This window comes from Meleagris gallopavo, chromosome 19 (genome assembly GCF_905368555.1).
Source record: "Meleagris gallopavo chromosome 19, MGAL_WU_HG_1.1, whole genome shotgun sequence".
Classification (NCBI taxonomy): Eukaryota; Metazoa; Chordata; class Aves; order Galliformes; family Phasianidae; genus Meleagris; species Meleagris gallopavo.
Window position 1 is genome coordinate 8025946 of NC_139422.1, and position 24016 is coordinate 8049961.

At 49.7% G+C, this 24016-nt stretch overlaps 1 protein-coding gene across 7 annotated transcripts in view; it reads right to left on the reverse strand.

Annotated features, from left to right (window-relative positions):
- The window catches only part of KCNT1 (potassium sodium-activated channel subfamily T member 1), a 56445-nt gene that overhangs the window by 21962 nt on the left and 10467 nt on the right, over window positions 1-24016 (reverse strand). For 6 of the 7 annotated variants that reach the window (XM_085239746.1, XM_085239740.1, XM_085239743.1 and 3 more), the window contains exon 2: window positions 23298-23477. In XM_085239746.1, coding sequence (XP_085095872.1) covers window positions 23298-23477 — 180 coding nt within the window. Of the gene's footprint in view, window positions 1-6051; window positions 6337-23297; window positions 23478-24016 lie in introns of those variants that run through there. The other variant, XM_085239744.1, reaches the window with a different exon arrangement.

The window sequence follows — 24016 nt, forward strand, 5'->3', positions numbered from 1 at the left end:
GAGGTGCTGGGTCGCAAACTGAATGACAACTTGCAAACTTTCTGATTCTTAATCTGCAAAACCTGCACAAGACACTTTGGGGTGGGCAGTCCCAGCCCGACAAGCTCTGTGCCAGACAGCCCCAATCCCTGCAGAAAATGGGATTAACCCCAACAGCAGGCACTGCCCGAGGCTCCTGCTCACACTTGGCTTTCCACAGCATCTATCCATGCCTCACGGACACATTATGGGCAAGAAACAGCAAGTGATTTGGTTTTCTCCTAATGCACAGCAGCTGGTAGCCGGTGGCGAGAGGACAGAGTGAGCAGAGTTCCTGCAGACACAGCCCTGCACACCAGCTGCCGTGGGGCACTGCACCACTCGGTCCCTCGCACTCTGCTCACCTTGCAGCTGTGGTCTCAGCATGAAGTGTGAGGTTGCAGCCCCAGAAAGGCTCTGCAATGAGGGCGCTGGGTGATGGGCAGCCCCCATCCTGCTGGTGCCACTGATAAAGCACTGCGATTTGTGAAAAAAAATAAAATCCACTCGAATTCCCAAAGGACTGTTTTCCAGTCATCAACAAGATTTTAAGAGTTGGTGGGTTCTGTTCACTACAGAAGGGCACATGTCCTCCAGGGGGAAGGATGGGCAGACAGTCTTACAGCCACAGCATCGCTTCCACAGGCACAGAGCTGGGCAGGAGGAAGGGATGTGCACTGTGGGTGAGGGCTGCAAGGACTGTGGCCACCCCAGGATGTGACAAAGGGAGCAGCCAGGCTATGGCATCCTGCAGTGCAGAGCAGCAAAGGCACAGAGCAAGGAGAGGCGCAGCAAAGAAAAGAAACTTCACAGCTTCAGACAGCTCTGACATCTGCAAGATGCCCCTGACAAAGGGTAGGACTTTCTTCTAAGGGGAAGACACAATGGCAGGTTTATTATTAGAACAAAAGGCAGCTAATGAGGCTTGCTTATGTACAAGAGTACATTCCCACCTACACTGCACTGCACAGCCCCCTCTGCAGCACCCAGCTTGGGCTGTGCACTGCAACCCTGCCCCAGCCAGGGCACCCCACTGCCACTCTCTGCTGTTCTGTAATTTTCTGGGAAGTATTTTGAACAATGAGGAGGATTAAAATTCACTTCTGGCCGTGCACTTCCCAGTCAGTTGAAGCAAAGGATCCCTGCCTCGAGTGGGGGGCCCTGGAGCCACCAGGGCACAAGTGCTCTCCCAACCAGCACTGCACTTCAGGGTGCTCAGCCACTGCCTGCTATGTTGGGGCACCTGGGGCTGAAGGAGCCCCCAGTCCCAATGGGTCTGTGCTCATGGGGAGGACACGGGGCACAGCAGAGGGACAGAGCAAACCAGGAGGGGCGGCTGCTGGGGAAGGGTCCTCAAAGCAGCACACATCCACAAAGACAAGAGGTTCTTACCATATTGACAGTGAGAAACTCGTCCACAAAAATAGCCTGATGTGAGAAGGACAGATGGGAGAAGACAAAAAAGGAAAGCAAAGAGGGGGGGAAAGAGCAACAAAGAGGAAGGGAGAAGCAAGCAGCACGGGCAGCGTCTGGCCAACAACGTGTGCAGGATGGGATGGGGCAGCACCACGGCTCACAGTGCACTCAGAGCCTAGGGATGGGGACCTGAGGGAGGGGCTGCAGTTTGGAAACCGTGTGGTGCCCCAAATGCAGCCCATTGAGCCACGTGTGCTGCCTGCCCTTATCTTGCAGGAACGCTTAGCTCACATATCAGCCCCTTCCACAGTAGCGATGCTGAAGCCCCGCACACCACCGGGCTCTGATGAGGATGAAAGACCAAAAATAAGCAGGGCTAAAACACAAGCGCATGTTTGGAGCGTGGGCTCCTGATGCTTGGCACCTGCAGCTCAGCACTGATGTAGGACATGGCGTGGGAGGGGGCAGCTCCCTGCTGGGTGTGGGAGGGTCTGCAGGATGGGGAGCCCAGCACGAGACCAAAATCCAAGAAAATCCTGCAGGAGGGAACTGGAGGTCATGGTGACATGGGGTGTCCCACCTCAGCACAGCCCAAAGTCCCCACTGCACCTCAATAGGTCTAATCCCTCCCTAACTCTTAAGCAAAGCCCTGGAGAGTGAGCTGGGCATCTTTTCAGGCTATCTTCATTACAGCTGGCAGCAGCACAGCCTGCAGCACTGCAGCTCTGCACTGCATGAAGGAAATGTGCAAAAACATTGCTCTTGGCTCATTGACCCCCCATCCCTGTGAGTTCAGTGTTCAGCTGCAGGTAGAATGTGCACCCAGGACTTGCTATGGAGACCAGCACTGAGAAACCCAAACACAGCATCCCCAACAACAGCCCCAGCGACACCAGAGTTCAGAGCAGACCATGGGTCTGAGCACCAGGCTGTAAGCACATATCCAACAGGATGAGCTTGTTAATGGCTGGTGGCCCCTTGGGGGAACAGCCATTGATTAGTCAGAAATTAGATTTTCAAACACGTTTGGGTGGTTTTGATGCTCTCTGAAGTGCTCTCCATTCAACAAACACGGGGCCCACCAGCGTGCTGCCGTTTCTCGCCCATTGCCTTGCAGCTTCCAGCCCTCAGTGTGCCATGGATGGAGCAAAGCCCCATGTATTGGTGCCAGAACCACCTCCAGCCGCTAGACAAGGAGGGATTGGGGGTGGGACCATGGAGTCTGAGGACAGGGAAGTGAGGGAACAAAGTGATTGCTGCCTTCAGCCTCTAAGTGCAAGGCAAGAGGGAGCCCACTCCTCCCCAGAGGAAAAGGACAGAGGGAACAGTCACAAGATGCAGCAAGGGGAAGCCTGACTGGATATGAAGAAGAAATATTCACCCTGAGTGATGAAGCACTACAATAGGCATGTGGAGAGGCTGGAAAAGCTCCATCCTGGGAGATTCCCAAAGCTTAGCAGGACCAATCTCAGTCAACCTGACCCAATCTCACCCAACTTTAAAGTTCATTCTGTCTGAGAAAGAGGCTCCTCCAGGTGTCCCTAAACCAGCCCACAACTCCAATGTTCTTCATCAAACCATCTCAGCACCACGAGGTTTCATGTGGCAGCACTCCCAGACCTGCAGCCCTAATTCCTGCTCCTGCAATTCCCAAAGCAGTGAGAGAGCAGCTCACCCTGGGTCAGACCACAGCTCCATGGCACGTGGCTGTTTCCAACTGCTCAGGGCTGGCCATGCTCCTCCAGTTTGTAGGAAGTGATCCCGGGCTCTGGGGAGGACAGGCAGTGCTGCCAGCCTTGCTCCCCTCCTTTCTTCCCACCCCCCTCAAGGTTTTTGAACAGGTCTTCAAACACAGATACATTACAGGGATGCTTGCCTTCCCTTAAGAATATCAGTTTGCCTCCGGACACAGAGTGGCCAGAAGTTTCCCTGCTTCCTAGCAAAGCTGCATAAACAGGACACAATTATCTTGTAAAAATGTTGTTTTTTTTAAATAAGAACACAACAGAATGTCCGCACGTCCGGTGCTGCAGAGAGATCAACAGCCCCCCAAAGTGAGATCCGAGCACAGATATTTTCATGACCACACTGCCAGCAGCTTCCTCCCAAACACAGCCCTCAGCCTGAATCACTGCAGTGCTCCACGGAAAGCTCAGCTCAAAAAATTGACTTTTCTGTGATTTGATCCACCTCAACACCTTCTCCTCCCGAAGTCTTCCCCCAGCACAATCTCTCCCTCTTGTGGGAGTGAGCTCCCCATATCATGCTCCCTTCAGAGTGACTGCGAGCATCATGCAGCCTCCTGCTGTGCAGAGCTGCAGGGCTGCTCGGTCACTTCCAAACCACAGCAGAGCTGTACTCCTGCTGAAACCAAGAGCCACTAAAAAGCCCTGAGATGCTGCAGTGACTAACAGACAAAGTAAAAGGCAAATAAAGTAGGTGAGAATAAACTTCACTGGCTTCAGCCGTCTGGAGAACTGATTTGCATCACTGGGAACATCCTACAACACAGCATCTGCTCCCACCATCACCTCACATCTCACCCCCAAAGTCCCAGTAACAACCATCGCTGCTAACATGGTAATGCTGCTTGTCTGCCTCGGGAGGAGACAGAGCATCTCTGACACACTATCCATAATTTCAAAGCAATCTTCCTTCCTTTGTCTGTTGCATAGGCAATGAAGTACAAGCACACCAACCGTTGTTATCCAACTCCATCACCGAGGGGAGCACAGCACTCGTGGGATTGAGGCTCTGCAGGCAGCTCGTGGGGCTCTGTGAGCAGTGCAGAGTGCTGCCAGGAACTTCACCTCCCACCAGCAGTGTCCAAGCCACCAGCTCCTTACAGCAAGACTGCAGCAAAACCCATGAAATTCCAATGAAACCCAGGGAACTGGGTTCAATTGTGTATTATCTGCAGTCCGGAGGCACCCGCTGTGCTTCGTGCTCTCAGTCTTCTGGCCCAGGTCCACTAACAACTGCAGCTCTGTGGCTTTTGGACATTGCCCCCCTCAGCCCTGGATCCATCCCTGCCTTCCAGCACCGCTCCTTGTGCCACACAATCCCTGCCAAGAGACACAGAGCTCCTGCTCCTGGGCTGAGCCCACCAAGCCCCTCTTGCATGCTCCACTCCAGCAGGTTAGGATGGGTTTGGAGGAGCCCCCTGGCCACAGGTATGAGCCTCTCCTCAGACCCAGCACCTCTGGGCATGCTGAGGGGACACCAGCAGTGCCTGGGAGGTGGAGGGAAGGAAGCGATTTCTCCCCAGGACTCTGCTAACAACACAGTCCCCAGAATGGGTCAATCCTTCTGAAAACAAGTCATAAAACCAGAGCAAACCAATCTGCCCTGGGAATAGAGGAGATGCAGAGCGTGATGACACTTCACAAGGCTCAGAGATGCAGTTCCAGTGTACCTGCCCAATGCCCATTTGCAGTTCCCATACATATGCAGCCTTCCACACCCGTAAGCCCCAGCTCATGAAATCAGAAAGCAGTGATTCACAAGATCCAAGAGTCTGCCTGGTGCCATCACCCATCACACGGAACCCTGAGCCCTGCAGGTACACTGGAACTCTGCCTCCCAGACCTGGAGACCAAAGCACGTGCCCTCCGCACACCGCCTTGCCTCCCCAATGGGCACAACACCGCTCAGCTGCGCCTGCTGCCTGCGCTCCCCTGGCCCACCTGGGAACTGCATGAAGGTCCTGATGCTGAGGTGGTGAACTCCTGCCAACCTGGAGCCAGCCAAGTAGAATTTACCACAAGCAGAAGCTTTCCTACTGTGCTAATCTGCACTGGAAACCAGAGCTAGAAACAGCACCAAATCGCATCCTAGGAGATACACAGCACACAGTCACAGGTGAGGCAGATTTTGCTGAGAAAGAAGAAAGCATGGATGGGCTGAAATGCTGAAGAGATGACAGAAAGAAAATAAACAGAACCAGAACTGAATTCCTGACACATGCCTCCTCTTCTTAATGAGGAGGTCTAGCTTCTTCAGAAGCATGGTGCAGTGTGAAACCGTTTCCATCCTCTGAAAAACAGCACATTTTTCTCCTGTGCGTATCAGCTGTGTGCTTGCAGAAAGAGGATGCAGCATTTCCTAGGGCAGCCTTTTTTTTTTTTTTTTTTTTCTGTTGTAAATAAATCATTCCTCAGAAGGGGGATCAAGCATCATTGCAAACATGGTGCTTATGTACAGTGCTTACTGTGGTGCTAGTGGTGGAAATAAGCTTTGGTGTCGTACTGCACAGAGAAGGTGCAGCACAAGTTAGCAGCATCATGTAGCAGCCCTACAGTCTCAGGGCTGCCATTCAGAGATGCTTTTGGCAAACCAAATAAATAAATAAATAAATAAATAAATATTTTTTATTATTTTTTTTAAAAAAAGGAATACTTATAAAAAATTCAAAGGACATGGTTTTCTTCTGCTCCAGCTATCTGTTTCATAATGGAACTTCAGAGCTGGCATGGCTTTTCCACACACAGCTGTCAGAAGGATTTCACCCACCACCCCTCCAGCCCCTGGTGGCAAGAATCCTTTCCCTCCTATTTAAAAGACAAAGCATGCCCCCCCTGCTTCCCAAGCCCACGCACCACTGCAGCCCAGCAGTACCTCTGTCCGACATCGCTCCCCAAGGAGCCCATCCTCCGCGCTGGCAGCAAGGGGCTCACCCCACGGATATCTTCTGTCGTTGCTGGTGGGACAGTCTTCACATGTGAGTTGCTCTCTGAAGGGGAATTCTTCAGCTTGGCTCTCGCCATCCTGCGAGCCTGGGCTGCCTCTGTGACTTCCTCTTCTTTCTCCCCTGAACTCTCCCGTACATAGCAATCCTCACTGCATTCAGTTCAGAGCTGTCGGCACGTACCATCTCCTTTCTTCTCCTTTCTCCCCACTCACGGCTGCTCAGTGGAACAATCCTGCCCTGCACATTTATTTTGGTAGTGAGGGGAGTCAAGGCAAACTCTCTGGCCTTGCTGCTGCAACGGATTTGGTGCAAAATGACTAAGAAAACCTTCGCTGTGCAGAAATCTCCAAAACGGCTTTGTTCAATAAATAATGTAATTGTCTTGGCTGCCTCCTTTAAAAAACAAATGCTTGCATTATGCTTATCACCACAGGCAGGGCAGGGGATGAGGGATTATTTTTTCCCCATCCCTGTTTTTCTGTAGCAACATGAGGGGGAGGAAGCTATTTCATCTTATCGCTCTGTGTAAAGAGCAGCGTGCGGACTGAATGCCAGGGAACAGACTCAGCACGCTTGGCTCATGGACACAAAGCAGCAGAACAAGGCCCCCTCCTGAATGCACACGCTGCAAACTGAGCAGAGGGGAACTCATCACTGCCTCACTCTGAGCTGCCACCACCACCCAGTGCTCTATCCCTGCCCACCTGGCTGTGCCAAAACAGCCCGTCCTCACGCCACCCAGCCTTGTCACTTCAGGTGAGCACAAAACTGCTGTTCTCTCAACACTCTTGGCATCGATTTGTCAAGGTGTCAAACAGAGCAGGGAATTCATCGTGGCCAAGGAAGCCCCAAGCAGGAGATAACTCCACAAGTCCCCCAGTGCGCAGGTGGGTCCAAAAGATGGGGCCATGCACCCCACCGTCTTTCTGGGGACGCTGTCAGCCCTTGGTTGCTCAGTTCATGCCCGATGGCAGCACCCAGCAAGGATCATTGCTGCAGGATGCGGTGGTGCCAGAGCACGTGGAGACCCGAGGGTCGCAGGAACGGCGGCTCAGCACCACGGACAGAGGCAGCCGGCATTGCCCCATGGAGCGCCCCCAAACCACCCCAACAACACCCCAAAACCACCCACCAACTGCATCTCAAAGCCACCCCACAGCACCCCAGCACCGCCTGATGGAGCGCCTCAAAACCACCCTACAGAATGCCCTCAACCACCCCACAGCTGATCTAGGAAAAGAAAACAAGTCTCTGCTCCCTGTTAACAAAATCCATGTTTCCCTACTCAGAGCATAATTTCTTAATGGGATTTCACCATAAGACATACTTAACTGCAGCCCATGAAATGTTAGATGGATAAAAACCCACAGCCCATTTACCAGTGTGCCAGCTTTTTTTGAGCACATTTAATTTCTCCTTTTGCCTCAAAATGATTCATCAGATCAATACATTTGTTTCCTAACAGAGCCATTCCTCTCTGCTCCATGGTTTGCTTCAGCCTCGTCTCCAGTTATTGCTCTGGATCTGCACACCCCGGGGCATCGTTCCCACGCCCAGCTGTAATCGCTGCCACCAGCCCCATGGACCGGCCCCATGCCTGAGGAGCCCTGATGGACAAGAATCACCGGGGCTGGAGCAATCATCTCTCTCCTGCGCGAAACGATTCAGAAATTCTAACTCATGTTGTATTGCTAATTCCAGAAGAATTTTAACTTCAGGGGAGATGTTTGAAGCACAAAGTGGCTTACGCATAAATCATGATCTCAGCAGTAATGCCATCAAGAAGCAGCACTGAGCAAAAGAGGTATTAGGGAAATGCTTGGGGAGTTTTACTAGAAAATGGAAACTCCCCCACTGTACTTTTGTTGTACAGCACATGACAAAAAAAAAATGCATAAAATAACCCTTCAAGAAACTCAGTTCCCACCTGCAGGAGCCTCTACGTGAAGACACCTCTTCCAGGGGCACTTAAGCACAAACAAAGGCACAAAGACAGAAGAGAGGGGACCAAACCAAGGCAGGTCACAAGAAACCAGTGCAGGGCTGCTGCTTTCACCAGGCGTTTCCCTTCCAAGGGAGAAAAGAGGTCACTTGGTGCTGAAGCCAGAATCCAGACTGTCACGAGGAGAAAAAGTGAAATGAAGCCCTAAGATGCCGGTTGTTGTCAGAGCAGATTGCTGACAGTAAGAGGGCAAGGGGCTGGTTGCACTGGGTGGGCAAAGCAGCTCTTCTGCAACTCAGAGTAAAGGGCTGTTACTCAGCAAAATGCATTTCAGACTTATTGCAGATCTCCAGTGCCGGTGATGTCAGTTTATCGCTGTCATATGCTTACCCAGAACTCAAGCAATGCAACAGCCAAAATGCATCACTCCACACATAATGAGCGTGTCCAGAAGGCTCGCTCTTGCTGGGAAGTTGCCTGTTCCTAGAAAGAGAAATGGCTGCAAAGTGTAACCTGAAGCGCTGTGCTGACAGTCCGTGCTTCACTCACAGTGCAAGAAGGCAAATGAGAGCAGCAAACCATCGTGCACGCAGTGCATCCTCCTTGGGACTGCAGAGAATGAAGGCCAACAGAACACAACATCTGTGACTTCAGAGTCCAAATAAGAATTGGTCTGGCCCAGAAATATTTGCCTGCTAAATGAGTGTCAAACATCTGGCTGCGAGCCAGGAAATCAATGCTTAATTTTAGTTTGAGAACTCATTACAAACTGCTGATTTCTCATTTCAGTGCCTGCATTATGCAGAGACCATTGTATGGGAGGGGGGAGAAATGGCTCAGGGTTGCTCAGCAGCCATTGCTGTCATAACAATCTTTCTGAAAATATCATTTAGAACAAAGCAGGTTTTTCATTAGTCTTAACTGGATCCACAGTACCTGCATCATGGAATATTTTCCTTTCATCTAGCTAGCTTTCAATCCTGGCTGCCAAAACTCCTTTTACGCGCTGATCCAACTTATTAATAATAAAGCACACTATACCCCACTATAAGCAGTTGATGAAGCAAGAAGGGGTTTTTTTTTCAAATTCTTCCAGCAAATCAACCTACAATGCTGAGATTGGACCCAGAAGCAGCTGCACACAGAGCTTTCTGTAAGAAACGCTGACTGAACACTTCTTAAAGCCTTGAATGTCGTGAGCAGCATCAACTGTGAGGAGGTACTTTGGCAGACACACGAGGCAACAAAAGGAGTGCACATTTTGCCCGAGGTCTCCATGCTCAGGGCTGCACCAACAGCTCACCAGACACTGCCAAGACACCCACGGGGCTGAGAGATCTTCCTGGCTCTCACTGTACCTCCAGCAATTCCCAAGGGCTGTAGAGTCACCTGCCCATGCCATCCCTCCATGTCCCAAGCCAAGCAAAAGTGAGACTCCATGCAATCCTACTACTGCCACAAACTCCTCAGCAGACACAGCAGTAAGTGCATTTCAAGGACCCTATAAATTTAACAGCATGGCATCAGCACTTGGGAAAACTTCAGAGCATTACCAATACATGGACAGACACCACCAATTTCATGTGGCCTAGCCATTGGCTGAAGAGCTTCTCAAGAAGCAAACATGGATCAGACCTGCTCATTAGTCCCCAGGGGATGTCCCACATTCCCACAACACAGTTTGCAAACAGCCTTCCAAAACCCTGTGATATCCCAAGGTTGCCAGAGTTAGAGCGAACTAGCTGGGGGCTGCACGGAGCAGCACTGCTTTGCTCTGCCACCAGCCCTTCTCTTCAACAGCCTGCTGCAAATCAGCCTTTTCCAGGAGGTTTTGAGATTTTGTTTTATTCTGTTCACCAAATTTTTCTAATGTTCCAAAGGGAAATTAAAACTGCAGAAGACTGAGTTTTTGCTTCCTCGCTAGAATAGTTTTTCCTTTGACATTTGGTTCGGTTAAAGCAACAAGTTTGTCAAAAAGAAAAAAGGGAAAAAAAAAAAAAAAAAAAGACAAGTGTTGATGCTTTCTTTTCTCTCCCTACGTAGGATACATCCCTTCCATCCCTGCAGGGTGCCAGTGCTCCTTCTGCAGGAAAGGAGCCCAGCACCATCCTGAGAGCCCACAGCAGCTCCCCAGCACCACACCAGCCCATAGGCAGATCTCCCTGTGCAGATTTCCAGCTATCCATCAATAGGTGGAGTTGCACTTGCTGCTAAGGGTAAAGCCAAAGAGCTTCAGCTCTTATAGGTGGAAATGCAACATCAATACATTGATTACTTCAGAACTGCAGAGATATTGGAATGTATAAGAGATGCTCAGGAACCCTCTCTGGACATCAAGGATGTCCACGCTTACTAATAATTAGGCTTAGAAAATAGAACTCATATCGATCAATTTAAGAACCTCCCTCCATCTCATTGCCATCTTTGAGATGAGGGAGCCCTCCCAGCACACAGGGATGGAGAGCTTTCTGGGTGAGGAGTGCTAAGTGAGCAATGGGACTCAGAGACAAACTACTACACCTCCCTGCAGGACTGGGGAGGAGGCAGGAGCTGGTTGCAGCACAAGGGCAGCATTCAGCACACCGAGCTCTGCACCCCATGCTCCCACTGTCCCTCTGCTGCAGTCCCCTCAACACAGAGCAGCAGAGTGCAAAGGCACTGCGGGGTTCCCCAGGACTTTTTTGAGGTGAATTCATGACTTGGCATCCCCATGAACAGACCAGCAGCACCAGGCTGTGCACAGCAGGGCAGTGACAGCACAAAGCATTTCTGCGGCTCTTCCCCCGCATTTGCAGTGCAATGAGGAATTATAGCTCTGCATTTGTATTGCCGTCGCACCGAGAGGTCCCAGACCAAACAAACTCCATTTTCCTGGGTTTGAAGAAATCACAGAGCAGGAAGCCAAACCCTGCTAGGCTGTGCTCTGAACAGAAGAGAGCCCAGCAGGCCAGAGATGAGGAAAGAAAACCCAACCTACAGTGCCCTTCTATGGCACCACTCAGATCATGGATTCCTGGAGCCCAAGAAACCAGCACTTATCCCAGTGCCATTGCTTCCTTCATAGTGCAGCAGCAGGCTGTGAGTGCCAAGGCTGGCAGCAAGCAGAAAGGTAAGCAATAGTGGGATCAGGGCAAAAGCAGTGCCTGCTCACCAACCTCCAGCACACTATCAGTGAGTGCACTGCCTTGCATTCACCTTTTCTGGTTTCTGGTCTCTCCATGCACCGTTTGTCAGGTTTCATTTCTATGCACAACAGGACCTTGAGGCACTCCCTGAGAAGTGGTTGGCTGGACCTATACCACCACACTCCTCTGTATCTGAGACGCTTTCCTGACCTTTGTATTTTTAAAAGCAATGCCATTCATACAAAAAGTTGATTAATTCCATTCATTATAATTATTCTCACAAATAAAATCCAGCTATTCCCCCTCCCTGTGAGTATGGGGGATAATGGTCCTTACCCTCTCAGCAAAGCATTTAAGCACCAGGGCTGAGACGCTCTGTACAAAGTGCTAAGTGTTGTTATTAAGCTGTCATTAAAAGCATTTCAGGAAAAGTTCACAAACCGCAGGGATTTCTGTCATCACAGCAGCTGCCACGATGGCAGCACAGCTCAGTGGCTACAGCCAAAAGCAGCAACCAAGTGGGTTCAAGAACCCACACTGGAGCACAACATTCACTGCAGGAATGCCTCACGGCCACATCTTTTGAGAAGGAAGTTACCCCCAGCCCGACCCACGAGGCCAGATTCTGCTTCATTGGGCTCAGGGTGCAGAGAAACCCAATGGTTGTGAGCCTGGAGCAGAGCACCAGGGGTTACACATCCTTCTGCAGCCACCAAAACCTTGGTCACCTGCTCCCATCCCAGGCGGTGGGCACCCAAAGGCACCCAGAGGGTTTGGATGGCATGGGTAGAGCTGCCAGCTGCAATTCATTCTCTCTTTGGTCCTTTGGCAACTGCAGAGCCTCCAGAGGAGCTTCACATAGCCACTACCTGGCAGTGCAGCGTCTACTGAGCATGAGAGAGTGCTGTAATAAACTGGAGCACTGCGGCTTTAGAGAAGAAGGAGCATTCAGAAAACATGGAGGAGAGCACTTATAGCAGCAGCAAGAGAGCTGGAAATAGAAGGGAGCCTTTGAAGAGCCAGGCTGCTGGAGACAAATGGAAAAATTATGTAAAGTAAGAAAACGCAGGGAGCATTCAGGCAGGCTGCAAGCTCCGCGGGAGACAATGAGTCTGGTGGCAAAAGAGCCCCTGATTTCCCTTCCCTTCCCCACATCCCCGCATTAACATTTCCAGCACTGCCAATCCCAAGATGTTCACATGTAGAACACGGCACCTCCAGCACTGCACGGCTGCGCTGCGCAGCTCCATGACAGGGTGAGGGATGTCCCCTGCCCTCTGTCCCCTTCCCCATCCCTCAACCCTGTTCCCCCCTGGGGGCCACGGTGCCCGCAGAGCCGCATTTATGTAACGTGGGGCGGTGAGCGCTGCGCGCGCCGAATCCCAGAACTGTCATCACAGCCTTTGCAAACCCATTTTTACCTCCCTAAGTGTGGCTCGTCAGCGCCGAGCATGAAAGCTGCAGAACCAGCAGAGGCTGTCGGCTGAAGAAATAGAGCAGACACGAAGGGATGCTGAATAAATATCCCTGCAGAGCCGCCGGCTCCGGGCTTCTCTCTCCACGGTGTGCTTTACATGCCCAGGAGTGGAGCAATGACACCCCGGAGCCCAGCAGTGACTTGTGGTCTCTTCTCACATTTTTCTAGCACAGCTGATGCCAGGTTAAAACCTCCAGAGGAAAAAGGGCACATATCGGTGTACCTGTCAGTGCTGCTCAAGTCAGCGAGGAAATTAAAAGCCCCGGGGTAAAATCTAAATATATATCTGCTAGCAAAGCGTGAAAACTCTGCAGAGAGCACAAAGCCAGCTGGGCCACTTCCCAGGTGAGCATGTAGCAGGGTGGCTACCAGCCCTGGAATTTAATGGGAGCAGTGATAAAGCCTCAGTGCACCACAGGGATGCACAGAGAGCTCTGGCAGCACAGGCACAGCACCTGCCATTAGCCACACTTGGTGGCCTCCCGTTGTAATGAACTCTGTGCTGTGCATTCATTGCCACACACACATCCCAGGGCACCACAGCTGCCCCCATGGCTACATCCCACATAGAGGACATCTCTAACACCAGCTATAAAGCTCTGAGCTGCTCCTGCGTGACCTTTATTTCCCAGCCACTTTGTAATTAAGCCATTAAAATTCTAATTAAATTATCTTTTAAATTGCAAAACAGTGTTTGCTGACTAAATGGCCTTAAGTTTCTGCTAAAAATGTGAAGAATTTTAGCAACTGGAAATCTTCTTTGAAGTTTTTTTGGGGGCTGTTTCTTTTTTTTTTTTTAGATGGATCATCAAAGGAGAAACTCAGACCCTGGGACTCCATCAGCTCCACCAACTGTGTCTCATGGTAATAAGGGCCTCCTCTGCCCCCAGGCTCTCTGGATCGTTCTATGTACCATTTGCCAGACATTTCCCTCTTCTACCACAATTCATTTTATGATACATTATATAAGAAAGGGAAAATGGCAACTCCCCATACGTACAGACAGATTCACAGCACACTGCAGAAATGAGCCATGAACTCCACGGAGTTCTCTGCCTCACCAGGCTGTGTGGGAAGGACAGGAACAAGGGTTGCACCACACCACTGATCTCCAAATGCATTTCTTATTTTAACTGCACCAAGGACATCCTGCTGCCAATCAATAGTGCACACCATGCCCTGCCACAATGTGCTCTGACCACGGGGGCTCCCTATTTGCACACACAGGCAAAAGCAGGAATCGGCACCAAGGTATTCAAAGGAGAAGACAGGTTCCTTGTGAGCTGTTGGCAGCGAGAAGCAGGAATTGCACAGAGCTCCCTATATACAGCAGTAATGAAATGGAGGGGGGTCTTTGCAGCATTGGGTATCTCTGTGTTTGGTGTACTCTGAAAAAAAAGAGTAAATATTTACAGATTGCACTAGGCTAGAAGTTGTTTTCCTTCTCAGTGTTAGCACAATGGCTGCTGGCAATAAACCTTTCCCATCAGCACTGGGCAGACCCTGTGAGAACAGCCCAAGCCAAGTGAAAATATTGAGCTGTAAAAGTACTTTGGAGACAGGCAAAGAGGAACAGCTGCCAGGTGCAGCTCTACAGGGGGCTCCTGGACCTCGTGGTTCTCTGTGCCCCATCCCTCACCATATCATGGTCCAAGTGCCCTGCAGGTTACTACTTCCCACAGCAGAGCCCTCCAGCTCACAGCAGCAGCATGAGGACCAGCCCAGAGGAACTGTACATTCTTTTTCCTCAAGAGAATGCCTCCTGGTGCCAATGTACCCAGCTGGAACTGAAGGCGCACATATGGGCAGCAATGAGTTTGAGACAAGAAGGGACAGGAGAGTTCACCCTTCTCTCCCTGCACGCCAGCTGGTGGGCGAGCACAGCCGTGCACATACGTGTGAGCACGTCAGGCAGCATGTGTCCCTGTGCCAGACTGGGAAAACCAGCCCAAAGTCACCCAAATTGGGAACTGAAGTGCCAGAGGAGTCCTCTGCCGTCAGCAGCGTGGGTGGAACCGCATCACACTGCAATGAAGCACACTCGTCTTCACAGCCCAAGCTTAAAGCAGCGACTAAATAGCTTTGCTGAAGGAATGCCTTCCCAGAGACCAGCTGTAAGTCCTCACTGAGAAATGCAAGCAACTCCCAAAGCCCTTTCGTCTTGCCTTGAACAAACAGTGTGACTGTGCATTATAAATATCAAGCTAAACCAGCGCACCAGCGTGCGTTGCAATCACTTCAATTAAACTCTCTTCTCATAGGCAAAGACTAGCCATTTTATGGAATTTGAATCTTTTCAAGCAATGCTCCCATATGGAGCAATCAGCCCAGCTGTAATGACACACTTCACACCGGCACACGGGTGCTGGGAGAACGACTTCCTTCAGATCTGCGCAGCTCTCTCTGCTCCCAATTGCAGTCACATCCACAGCTTCTCCAAAGGGAAAAGTTTTAGACAATGCAGAAAGCACTTTAGCTTTGAAAAAGATACGTATATATTTAGCATCTGCTGTGTAAGATTTTTGCACATGCATACGCCACAGCACATAGCACGTGTGCCGGCTGCTGTCACACAACGCTCTCCACGAGCCTGGACCAGAAAGCCGCCCGTCTTTCTGGTCTGCCTTCCTCGTAAGCATTCCGTGCTCGGTATTTTCTGCTCCCTGACAGGAAGGCGCGTTTCTCAGCGATGCCGCTCCTGCCCGCAGCACGGCGGTCTCTCACACCGCCACGCTCAGAACACCCTCAGCTCCCGACAGCGGACGCAGCGCTGCTCCTCCCGCTGCGCACAGAGCCATGGGGAGAATCGAGGAGAATCGACGGCGACAGGTCCTGCGGGATCAACGCAATTCCAGCGCCGGCGGGGCCTGGGGAGGTGGGTCCAACGGGAGCCGCGTTTGCGCCGTCCTCCAGAGGGCTCTGCCACAAGAGAGCAGCAGCAGAACCCATCCGTGCGCGCCCTCCGCGCTCCGGCAGCTGTCTGTGCGCTGCCTCGAAATCCTTCGGTCCCGCAGCAAAGCGCGCACCCGGCCCAACTCCCGGCGCGCTGACACACGGCCGCTGTGAGCGGCGAGAAGGGAACGGAGCGGGGCCAGGGGGGGCTGCTCGATCTGTCCGCAGGGGGAGTCAATTCAACGGGAGCAGCACAGAAAAACACACGTGAAAGCATGCTTACCATCAGGAGATATCTATGCGGCAAAGAACCTGTCTGCAGAAACTTGCGTTCCCCAAATACTGGGCTTGCAAAAAAACACCAAGCAACTGCTCTGCAAGATGGCACAATCCTGAATGCTCCATTCATAAAATACCACTTTTATGTCCCATCTGAGAGTCAGTAAAACCCGCAGTCCCAGATCATCCTTTGGAGAAAGGGATTGAAGAAAACCGGGCTGTCCATCTCCCGGAGGAGGCAGAGGCAATGAGCGTGCAGTGGTGGCCCCGCTGTGAGCACAGGGAGCTCCTGCAGCTCCTCCAGAAGCTGTGGGTGTCCTGGCAGAGAGCACCATCACCGTCCTGAGGGAGCCTTTAGAACAGAAAAGAACTCTTCAGCATGCCTGAAAGTTAACGCAGCTGGTGCAAAGCCTTCCTTGATCCAGTATCATAGCCTTCCTGCTCAAAGAGGCAATTTTTCTGAGTCTGAGAGATCTGGGAATTGTGCTGTTATTTTTCTTGTTGTTGTTTGTTTGTTGGTTTTTTTTGTTTTGTTTTTGTTTTTGTTTTGATTTAATCTACTGATAAAGCACTCAGGTCCACAGCCTACCTGCCAAAGCAGCACTTAATCCCTTTATTTCAACTCCATCACCACCAGCTCCTTCATTACCAATTATTTATTGTCTCAAATAATGGAAGGCAGAATAAAAGATCTGTTATTGCAATAATCCAGCAAAGTCATAGAGCAATCAGAGAAGAAACTTCCAGCCTTCGTGGCTCCTGGACTGGTGCTGCCCTGCACCTGCATGGCCAACCCTTCACGTAGGGCAAACATTTGCACAGTGCCTGCATGACCTGTTAACAGAGCTGCCAGCACAGCTCGTGAACATGAAGCATTTTCTTTGCAAATTAATACCAGTAAGCTTGCTACAGAACCAAGCTGGTGCCAATGGAGCAGAGGCAAATGCGGCATGGCAAGGAAATCTGTGCTAGCTGCAGGGTCTCAGCAGGCAATGTGCTCACTTTGCTTTTGATAAGCAGAGCTAAAAATAGTAAACAAATGCTTCAAACCAAATTATTTCTCTCTAAACCCACGTGCTGCACAGCCTAACCCAAAATGAAGTCTCTGAGATGCTCTGCCTTACACAGGGATTTTCTAGCCAATTTCTCCATTGATCCATGTCTGATCTATTTTACCATGCCCACACAAGGGTCTATGGGAGAGCCATGGGTCGAGCATCACAACCCCAAGACAGCAGAGCCTGAGCTCCGGGGCTCTGCATGCTGTCACTGAGCAGAGGGTGCCGAGGGAAAGGAGCGAGCTCCACCTTCAGAATGGCAATGAGTTATTTCCCTCAGGAACAGAGGTGCAACTGTGACTAAAGCAGAAAAAAATGTAAAGCGTTCTCTGTGATTACAGCTCCAGCTGCCAAGCTGTTTATCACACCATCATTGCGGCAGCTGTGACAGCCCTGGGCTCAGCCTGACCTCCCACCTCAGCAACACCAAAAGCAGCCCTCCTCTTCACCTCCGCAGACACAGGGCTTTGCTGTGATGGCAAATACCATCATTTCTTTCCCATATCTGTGGACATGGCCTCATATTCTTGATGCTTGCCTCGTGCAACACAGACCTGAGATACTCCCAGGTAACTTAAAACATGACGCTTTTGTTTTCAAGCCCATTCTCCCAATGAATTGAACAGAAACCAAAGTGAAAGTAAATAAACCAAGAAAATACATCAGGGAGGGATGGAAATCTGAGCCTGCAGCGTTAAGTTGTGCTAAATAACTGAAAATCAATGTTGCTCTTCCTTCCCACCTCGGCACTGCTGTACGTACTGCATCACCCCAGGGACGCCTTCCACCCGCCTGCTCTGTGCGCTCGTGTTTATTGCCAGCAAGAGCCCATTGCTGGCAGCAAAAGCAATATCCCTGAAAAGAGTAATGACATTTTGCTTATAAAATAATTGATCTAATTATAAGAGAAGTGTATTTCTTCTCTCACTCTATTACTTTCATAACTCTACTGATTTTCCTGCTCGTGTCCAGCCATCCCTGCCTTCAGATGAACATTCTACAGCACGTCAATGAGTATGAGGAAACTTCAATTTTAAGAAATGCCAAACAGCACATTAATTAAGACACCCTGTAAGTAATCATCACTACAGCCTTTCAGAAGAACTGAAAAAGCAAAATGCAATTAAGAATGCTGTGCATCATTAAAAGAAAACCTACAAGCAGGAGGAAAACTGCGCACCTTGACCACACTTCCAGCACAAGACAAAAATTGGTGGCAGATTTAAGCACGCCATGCCCTGTTCCAAGGGCTTTTTGCTGCCCAAGGTCCTGCCCTGCAGATGACCGGTGACCTGGATGCTATTTCCTGCTGGAATTGGCCCAGAACCCAACAGTTCAGGCAGCATCTCCAATGGGTTGGATGCTGCCTGGGGACTGGACTCAGTCTTATCCACAGTCTTGATGGGACAGCAAAGCCAAGGTGTGTACTTTGACACAGCTAAAGCAGGGTTTGTCCCCTGCCCACCTCACCCTGATGCCAGCTTTGCCATTTCCCACGTTCCCGAGCAGTGCTGGAAGTTGCTCAGGAGCCAGAGCCATGCAGCGCAGTGAGCATTGGGCTGGACTGGGAGCAGCATTATGGTCAAGGCTGGCTTGGCCTCCAGGAGCAGATATTTGCTTGGGTAGCATCAGACCCAAACTTCCCAATGATGTCTTGACTCAGAAAAATAGCTTAATACAATCAACAAATGTTTTGGTTTTGCTCTGTCGGGTGGTAAAAGCAGAGAAGCTGCAATTCAACTCAAGTGGTCACACGGTCACTTATATGTTTCTGGTCTGGATGTCACCATCTTCCCCAGTGTTATTTATTACTTAATTTGGAGCAAGGCTCGGGTATCACAAGTGAGACTGAGTCACCCCTTGTGAGACTCTGCACACAGAGCTGGTGGAAAATTGGGTCTTAACACAGACATATTGATGAAGTTGGGCATTAGACAACAAGCACCCTCAGCCTTCTTTCCCAAGCCGTGATGAAACTGTTGGGAAATGGGCAGCACTAGCCAGTGGAATTTTCTGGCACAGAGGAGCATCAGAGCCAGATCTCCTAAATCCAGGTCCAGATAGAGATGGTATAGCCTGAACTGACACTGCAGTCACTTTTTGACAATTACTTCACCGCCACAGAAATGAATGTTTTTCACTTCTGGGTACAAACAGGGATTTTTCAATTACCATCTGCGTCACACAAATAAAAGGAGAGAAATTACTCATTAAATCAAATGGTGAGGAAGGGGAGATTCAGCTGTACACATATTCAAGGAATCTGAAAGAAAGACAGAGAATGGTGTGCACTCTCATTAATGTAATGATGCATCTGGTGAGGATGTCACTTTGGGTGTACCAGCAATAAACTACAAGGAGAAAAACCTGTAAGTCTGATATGTCAGCACTAATGTTTTCTTGTGCTAAGTATAATCTAACCTGTGATTTACAGCCACCATCTAGTGACAAATTTAAGAGACAAAGAACAGATGTCAGTTAACAGACAAAGCAACTTCCAACATCAGTCTAACTCGTAAGCAGAAACATCACTCTAGTTATTAAAACCCTCTCTTTTCCTGGTCATGCAATGCATGTTGCTCTTCTACACGAGCAGTTTCTCCAAGCATTGTCACCCATCAAATGATTCTTTGCTGATAATTAGCTTCAGAAAACATAATCAAAGTGATGTCCATTAATTCTTGCTGCTGTAAATAGGACTGTGGCTTGTGACGGTGAATTTCTGGAAAGTATTCAGACCATTTAAATTAGGCAACAAATAAGTTCCTAATGGTGCTGCTCTGAGATGCAGTTTAATTTTATTTATGGGCTTTTTTTATGCACATCCCAACCCAGTTGTCAGCACTGCCCAAGAAAAGAGAACGCAGGAGATCAAAAAATGCCGCAGTCAGGACTGTGAAGATCAAAGGGATGTTACAGTTTGGAGTATAAAATAATATTTATCAATTTGGCAGATGTGCTTTTTCAGCTGCCTTTAATCACAAAGCCCAGTCTCACTTTAAGAACAGAAGCCATCCTTGCAGAAGCAGCCCAAACTCATGGCACCAATGGGGAGCACCATTCAGCTGCTTCTCCTCTTTTTTCATTAACATCCCTTGGCCATGCTCCTATACTCAATAACCAAAGCACAAAGGATTCCCATAACTGGGTCATGTGCCAGGTATGTGACAGGATAGCCTGGGAAAGCAGTATTTGTTCCCCCAGTGCTGTACCTTCTTTTTGATGCTGGCTCAACACCATAAATACATCCATGACAGTCAAACATCAGTGAGATAAGAAATGCAATAATGCCGTAACAGAACCGATCTCTTGGTCTTTGACATTGATGGAACCTTCTAAAACAAGGGAAAGAAACTCCTAAGCCAAATAGGACTTACAACAGCAACACAACTTCTAGGTTCCCAAAGAGAAACGTCCCCACAGAAGTCACCTTGCAGCCCCCATTAATCAGATATCTGCCTCGAGTCAGCATTTTGTATCCTCTGGAGATTCAGAACTGAATGACAGTTAATCCCGTTCCTGTAATTTAAATGACCTGCCCAGCAAAAATGCCAAGCACAGCATTTAAATACAGCTGCACTACACGTAAATACAGCTAAGCCCAAACTCTTCCAGATGCCTCGAGGCAGTGAGTTCCAAAGATGAATAAGAAGATGTTGGAAGGAACACTTCATTTGTCAGTTCTAGATTTGCTTGTCATTAGGCTTTTCACTCTCTGTTGCACAAATCCATTTTCCTCCCCCATTTTTCTTCCAGCCGGCCTTTTTGTATTTGCTTCCTGGCTGATTTATTAACATCCCACACACAACATTTTAAGTACTATTTTAATTTTCACATCATTCTACCTGCCAAGGAGTCAACCTTAGTTAGATTGACTACCTTCACCTCTCACAACCTAAATACAGAAGTAAAATAGGAGCTGTGTGTTCCACGGCCTATTCACAGATCAGTTTCTCCTGTTCTCTGGGTTATCTGGATGTGAGCTCTCCTCCTGCCACACCACAGATCTCTAATTACCCACTTATTCCAGCAAGCTCTCATCAGCTTAAGCTCCAGCATTATCTCATTCTTTTACCTCAGGCTGGAACTGGTGTCTTCTCAGCATCCTCTCTGATGAGAATGGATTAATAAATCTCTAACAGAAGTGGTTCTAATTCCTCAGAAGCATCCTATCCTTTCAACCTTCTGCTGACCCCAGAAACCTCATCCCTTTCATCACCATGCTGCTATTCAAGGGGCTATTTTTCAAAAGCAGATATTTGAGAGACCAATGATTTTAGCATTGTTTTTATAAAGAAATGAGATACTTAGTGCTGTGGGTGTTTTCCTTTAGTTTGCATCTGTAAGTCCAAAGGGTTCTATTTCACCATTCACAATTCCCCATTCTGCTCATGCAGGGAATTTTTCCTCAGCAGAGAGCTACCACATTCTTCTCAGTACTATAACAGAGCACTTCAAAGCACAGCTCTAAGCTGCTTAGTATTTATAAGCACAGCATAGGAAAAAAAGCCATCTGCTTTTCTTCTGCTAGCCTAAATCAGCTGCTAATTCAGTTCATTTGGAACAGCCTAATTTACTAGTCACAACTACTGTGGAGTTTGCCTCGTCGGTAAGCATCCAGTGCCATTAAGGGCTTGGTCTGAAACAGGCCCCACAGTAACATGGGCAAGAGCCCACAGCAGTGGCACACTCACAGCAGGGCCAAGCAGACTACATATGAACAGCAGAGGTGCACTCATAGATCTCCATTCCCAAATATGTTGGGAAGTTGTCCATATTTTCTAAACACAGGGAGAAGTTAGAACAGCTAAAATAACAGCCCATAAATCCAGAGAAAGATATCTTAAGAAGGAATGCTAATGAAACTGCCAAAACAAAGCACCACAAAGTATCACCACACAAAAAAAAAAATAAAATAAAAATAAATCAGGAGACTGTGAATCAGAAACACACAAATACAGATGAAAATGAAGATTATGGGTTATACCAATGAAATGCAGAAAAAACAAAACACAATCTGCCACTGTAATCTTCTGCATTTCAGTTCCATTTAAATTACTAAATACTAAAGCTATCAAATATCTGAATTTAAAACTTATCCAAATTAACCACATTGTAACCATTCTGAAATCCAGATATTTTCTACAGCAGAAATTTCCATTCAACTTCTAATTTGAAGCCAGAAATCCATATCAATGTTTAAATGCCTGATTAGGAAATCTAGCCTTTTAAAATCTGAGGATCACAGACTCATGTTTGAGAAAAAAAGAAAATAAATTCTTATGCAGCCATTAAGGACAAGAATTCTTATTTAAGATATTTGTAAATCCCACATCCTCAAACCCAAATTCACATATTTTGTCTGACACTTGTACACACACAAAAAGAAGAAACCACCTTTCAACACAGATGCACGAAACTACTGTGACAGTTTTACCAAATGTGCATACCGAAAGCTAACTCAGCAGCAATAGAAAGGTTTGTTTTTTTCTTTTTCAATGAGAGTTGCAGCTCTTCTTGTTTACATCATGCATTGGTACAAAATGATGACAATATTATGGCTCTCCACAAGTACTGTAGGTCCTTTTTTTTTTTTGTTTTGTTTTGTTTTTTGTTACAAACGGACTAGAAGGCACAATTGCTCTTGTTGTCTTTGTAGAACTGCTCCCCTTACAGAATTCACTTGCTACTCAAGACATTCATTCCTTTGCTTTAGCTCCATCAAATTAATAACAAATCCCTGCCAGCCAAGGAAAGGGAGAGTTGTGCCACAACCACAGCAGATCTTTAATCACTCAACTAGCATCAGCATTCTGTGCTGCAAAGACATCTTCTGAGAACAGGCTGGCTGAGCCCTACTTCTGAAATAAAGGTATGCACTCACGTCAAATTCTGACCATGGCTTACCAGGGAAATTCACCGGCCCCTCACCTCACCATCTCTACCCCACACGTCTCCTAGAAAGCACTCTCTTTTCCACCATCGCCACCCCTTAATGGTACTCCCACAAACCCCCACATCTGCCGGCCTGCTGTACCCACAACTCCCAATGCCCAACAGCACCAGCACGCCCTCAGGCTCCCCGCACACACCATGCCCGCACGTGGCAGTCCTGGTTGGCCCGGTGCAGCCCCAGGCCGTCAGCACCGCGGAGAGCTCCGCGCCCCGAGGCGTTCAGCACTGCAGAGAACTCCCGCCGCCCCCCGCCCGCTCCGCGCCCCCCGCACAGCTGCGCACCCCCAGGGCCGGGCTTTGTGTGCCCCCTCCCCTGGAGTACGTTTGGCCCCAGCCCGGGTTACCTTTATCCCCAGGTATGTGCTTTCCCATCCCGCCCGGTGCGTGTTTGTGTGCGTGCTCTCCCTCTCATCCCACTCCCGTGCCCCTCGCGCTGTCCCCCAACCTGTCGTCGCTCTGGAAGGACTGATCTCCCAGCAGTAAGTCACGGAAGCGGTATCGGGGCGGCAAGGGCAGCACCTCGGACTCCAGCTCCGTCATCTTCAGGGAGGCAATGTCCAGAATGACCCCGCTCTTGCGGCTCCCCTCGCCGTCCCCGCCGCCACAGCCGCCGGGCGACGAGAGCCTGCGAGAGAGAAGGGGGCAGCGGCAATGAGGTGGGTGCCGTGCCCTGCCCTGCCCACCCCCTCAGCCCGCCCCCGACCCAGCACCTCCTCCGGGGCCGGCCCCGCTCAGCCCCGAACCGCGGCCCCGCGCCGAGAGCAGCTCGCGGCCCGGCTGCTGCAATTACATTGCGGGGCAGGCGGCCGGGCCCCCCCGGCAGAGCGGTCCTCCCGGGGGCATTGGTGGCGCGGGGCGCCCCGGGGCTCTGCCGGCCTCAGGCGGGCGGGCGGAGCGCTGCGAAGGGCACAGCTCGCTGCACAGGGCAGCGCTGAACACAGGACATTCGCTCCTCGGCACAGAAACAACGAAGAGCAAGGGGAGCCAATGGAAAACCCTAGTCGTCAGGAGGAAATAAAACCGCTCGTAGGGAAGAGCTACAGCTGACAAGCAAAGCCAGACCCATCCCTCCTCCCTCTTCACTCCCCCCACAAAGAAAAGTACGGGTGGTGGAGAGGCAGGGAGATGGCTCCACAACACTACTGGAGGCAGAAGCACTGCCTC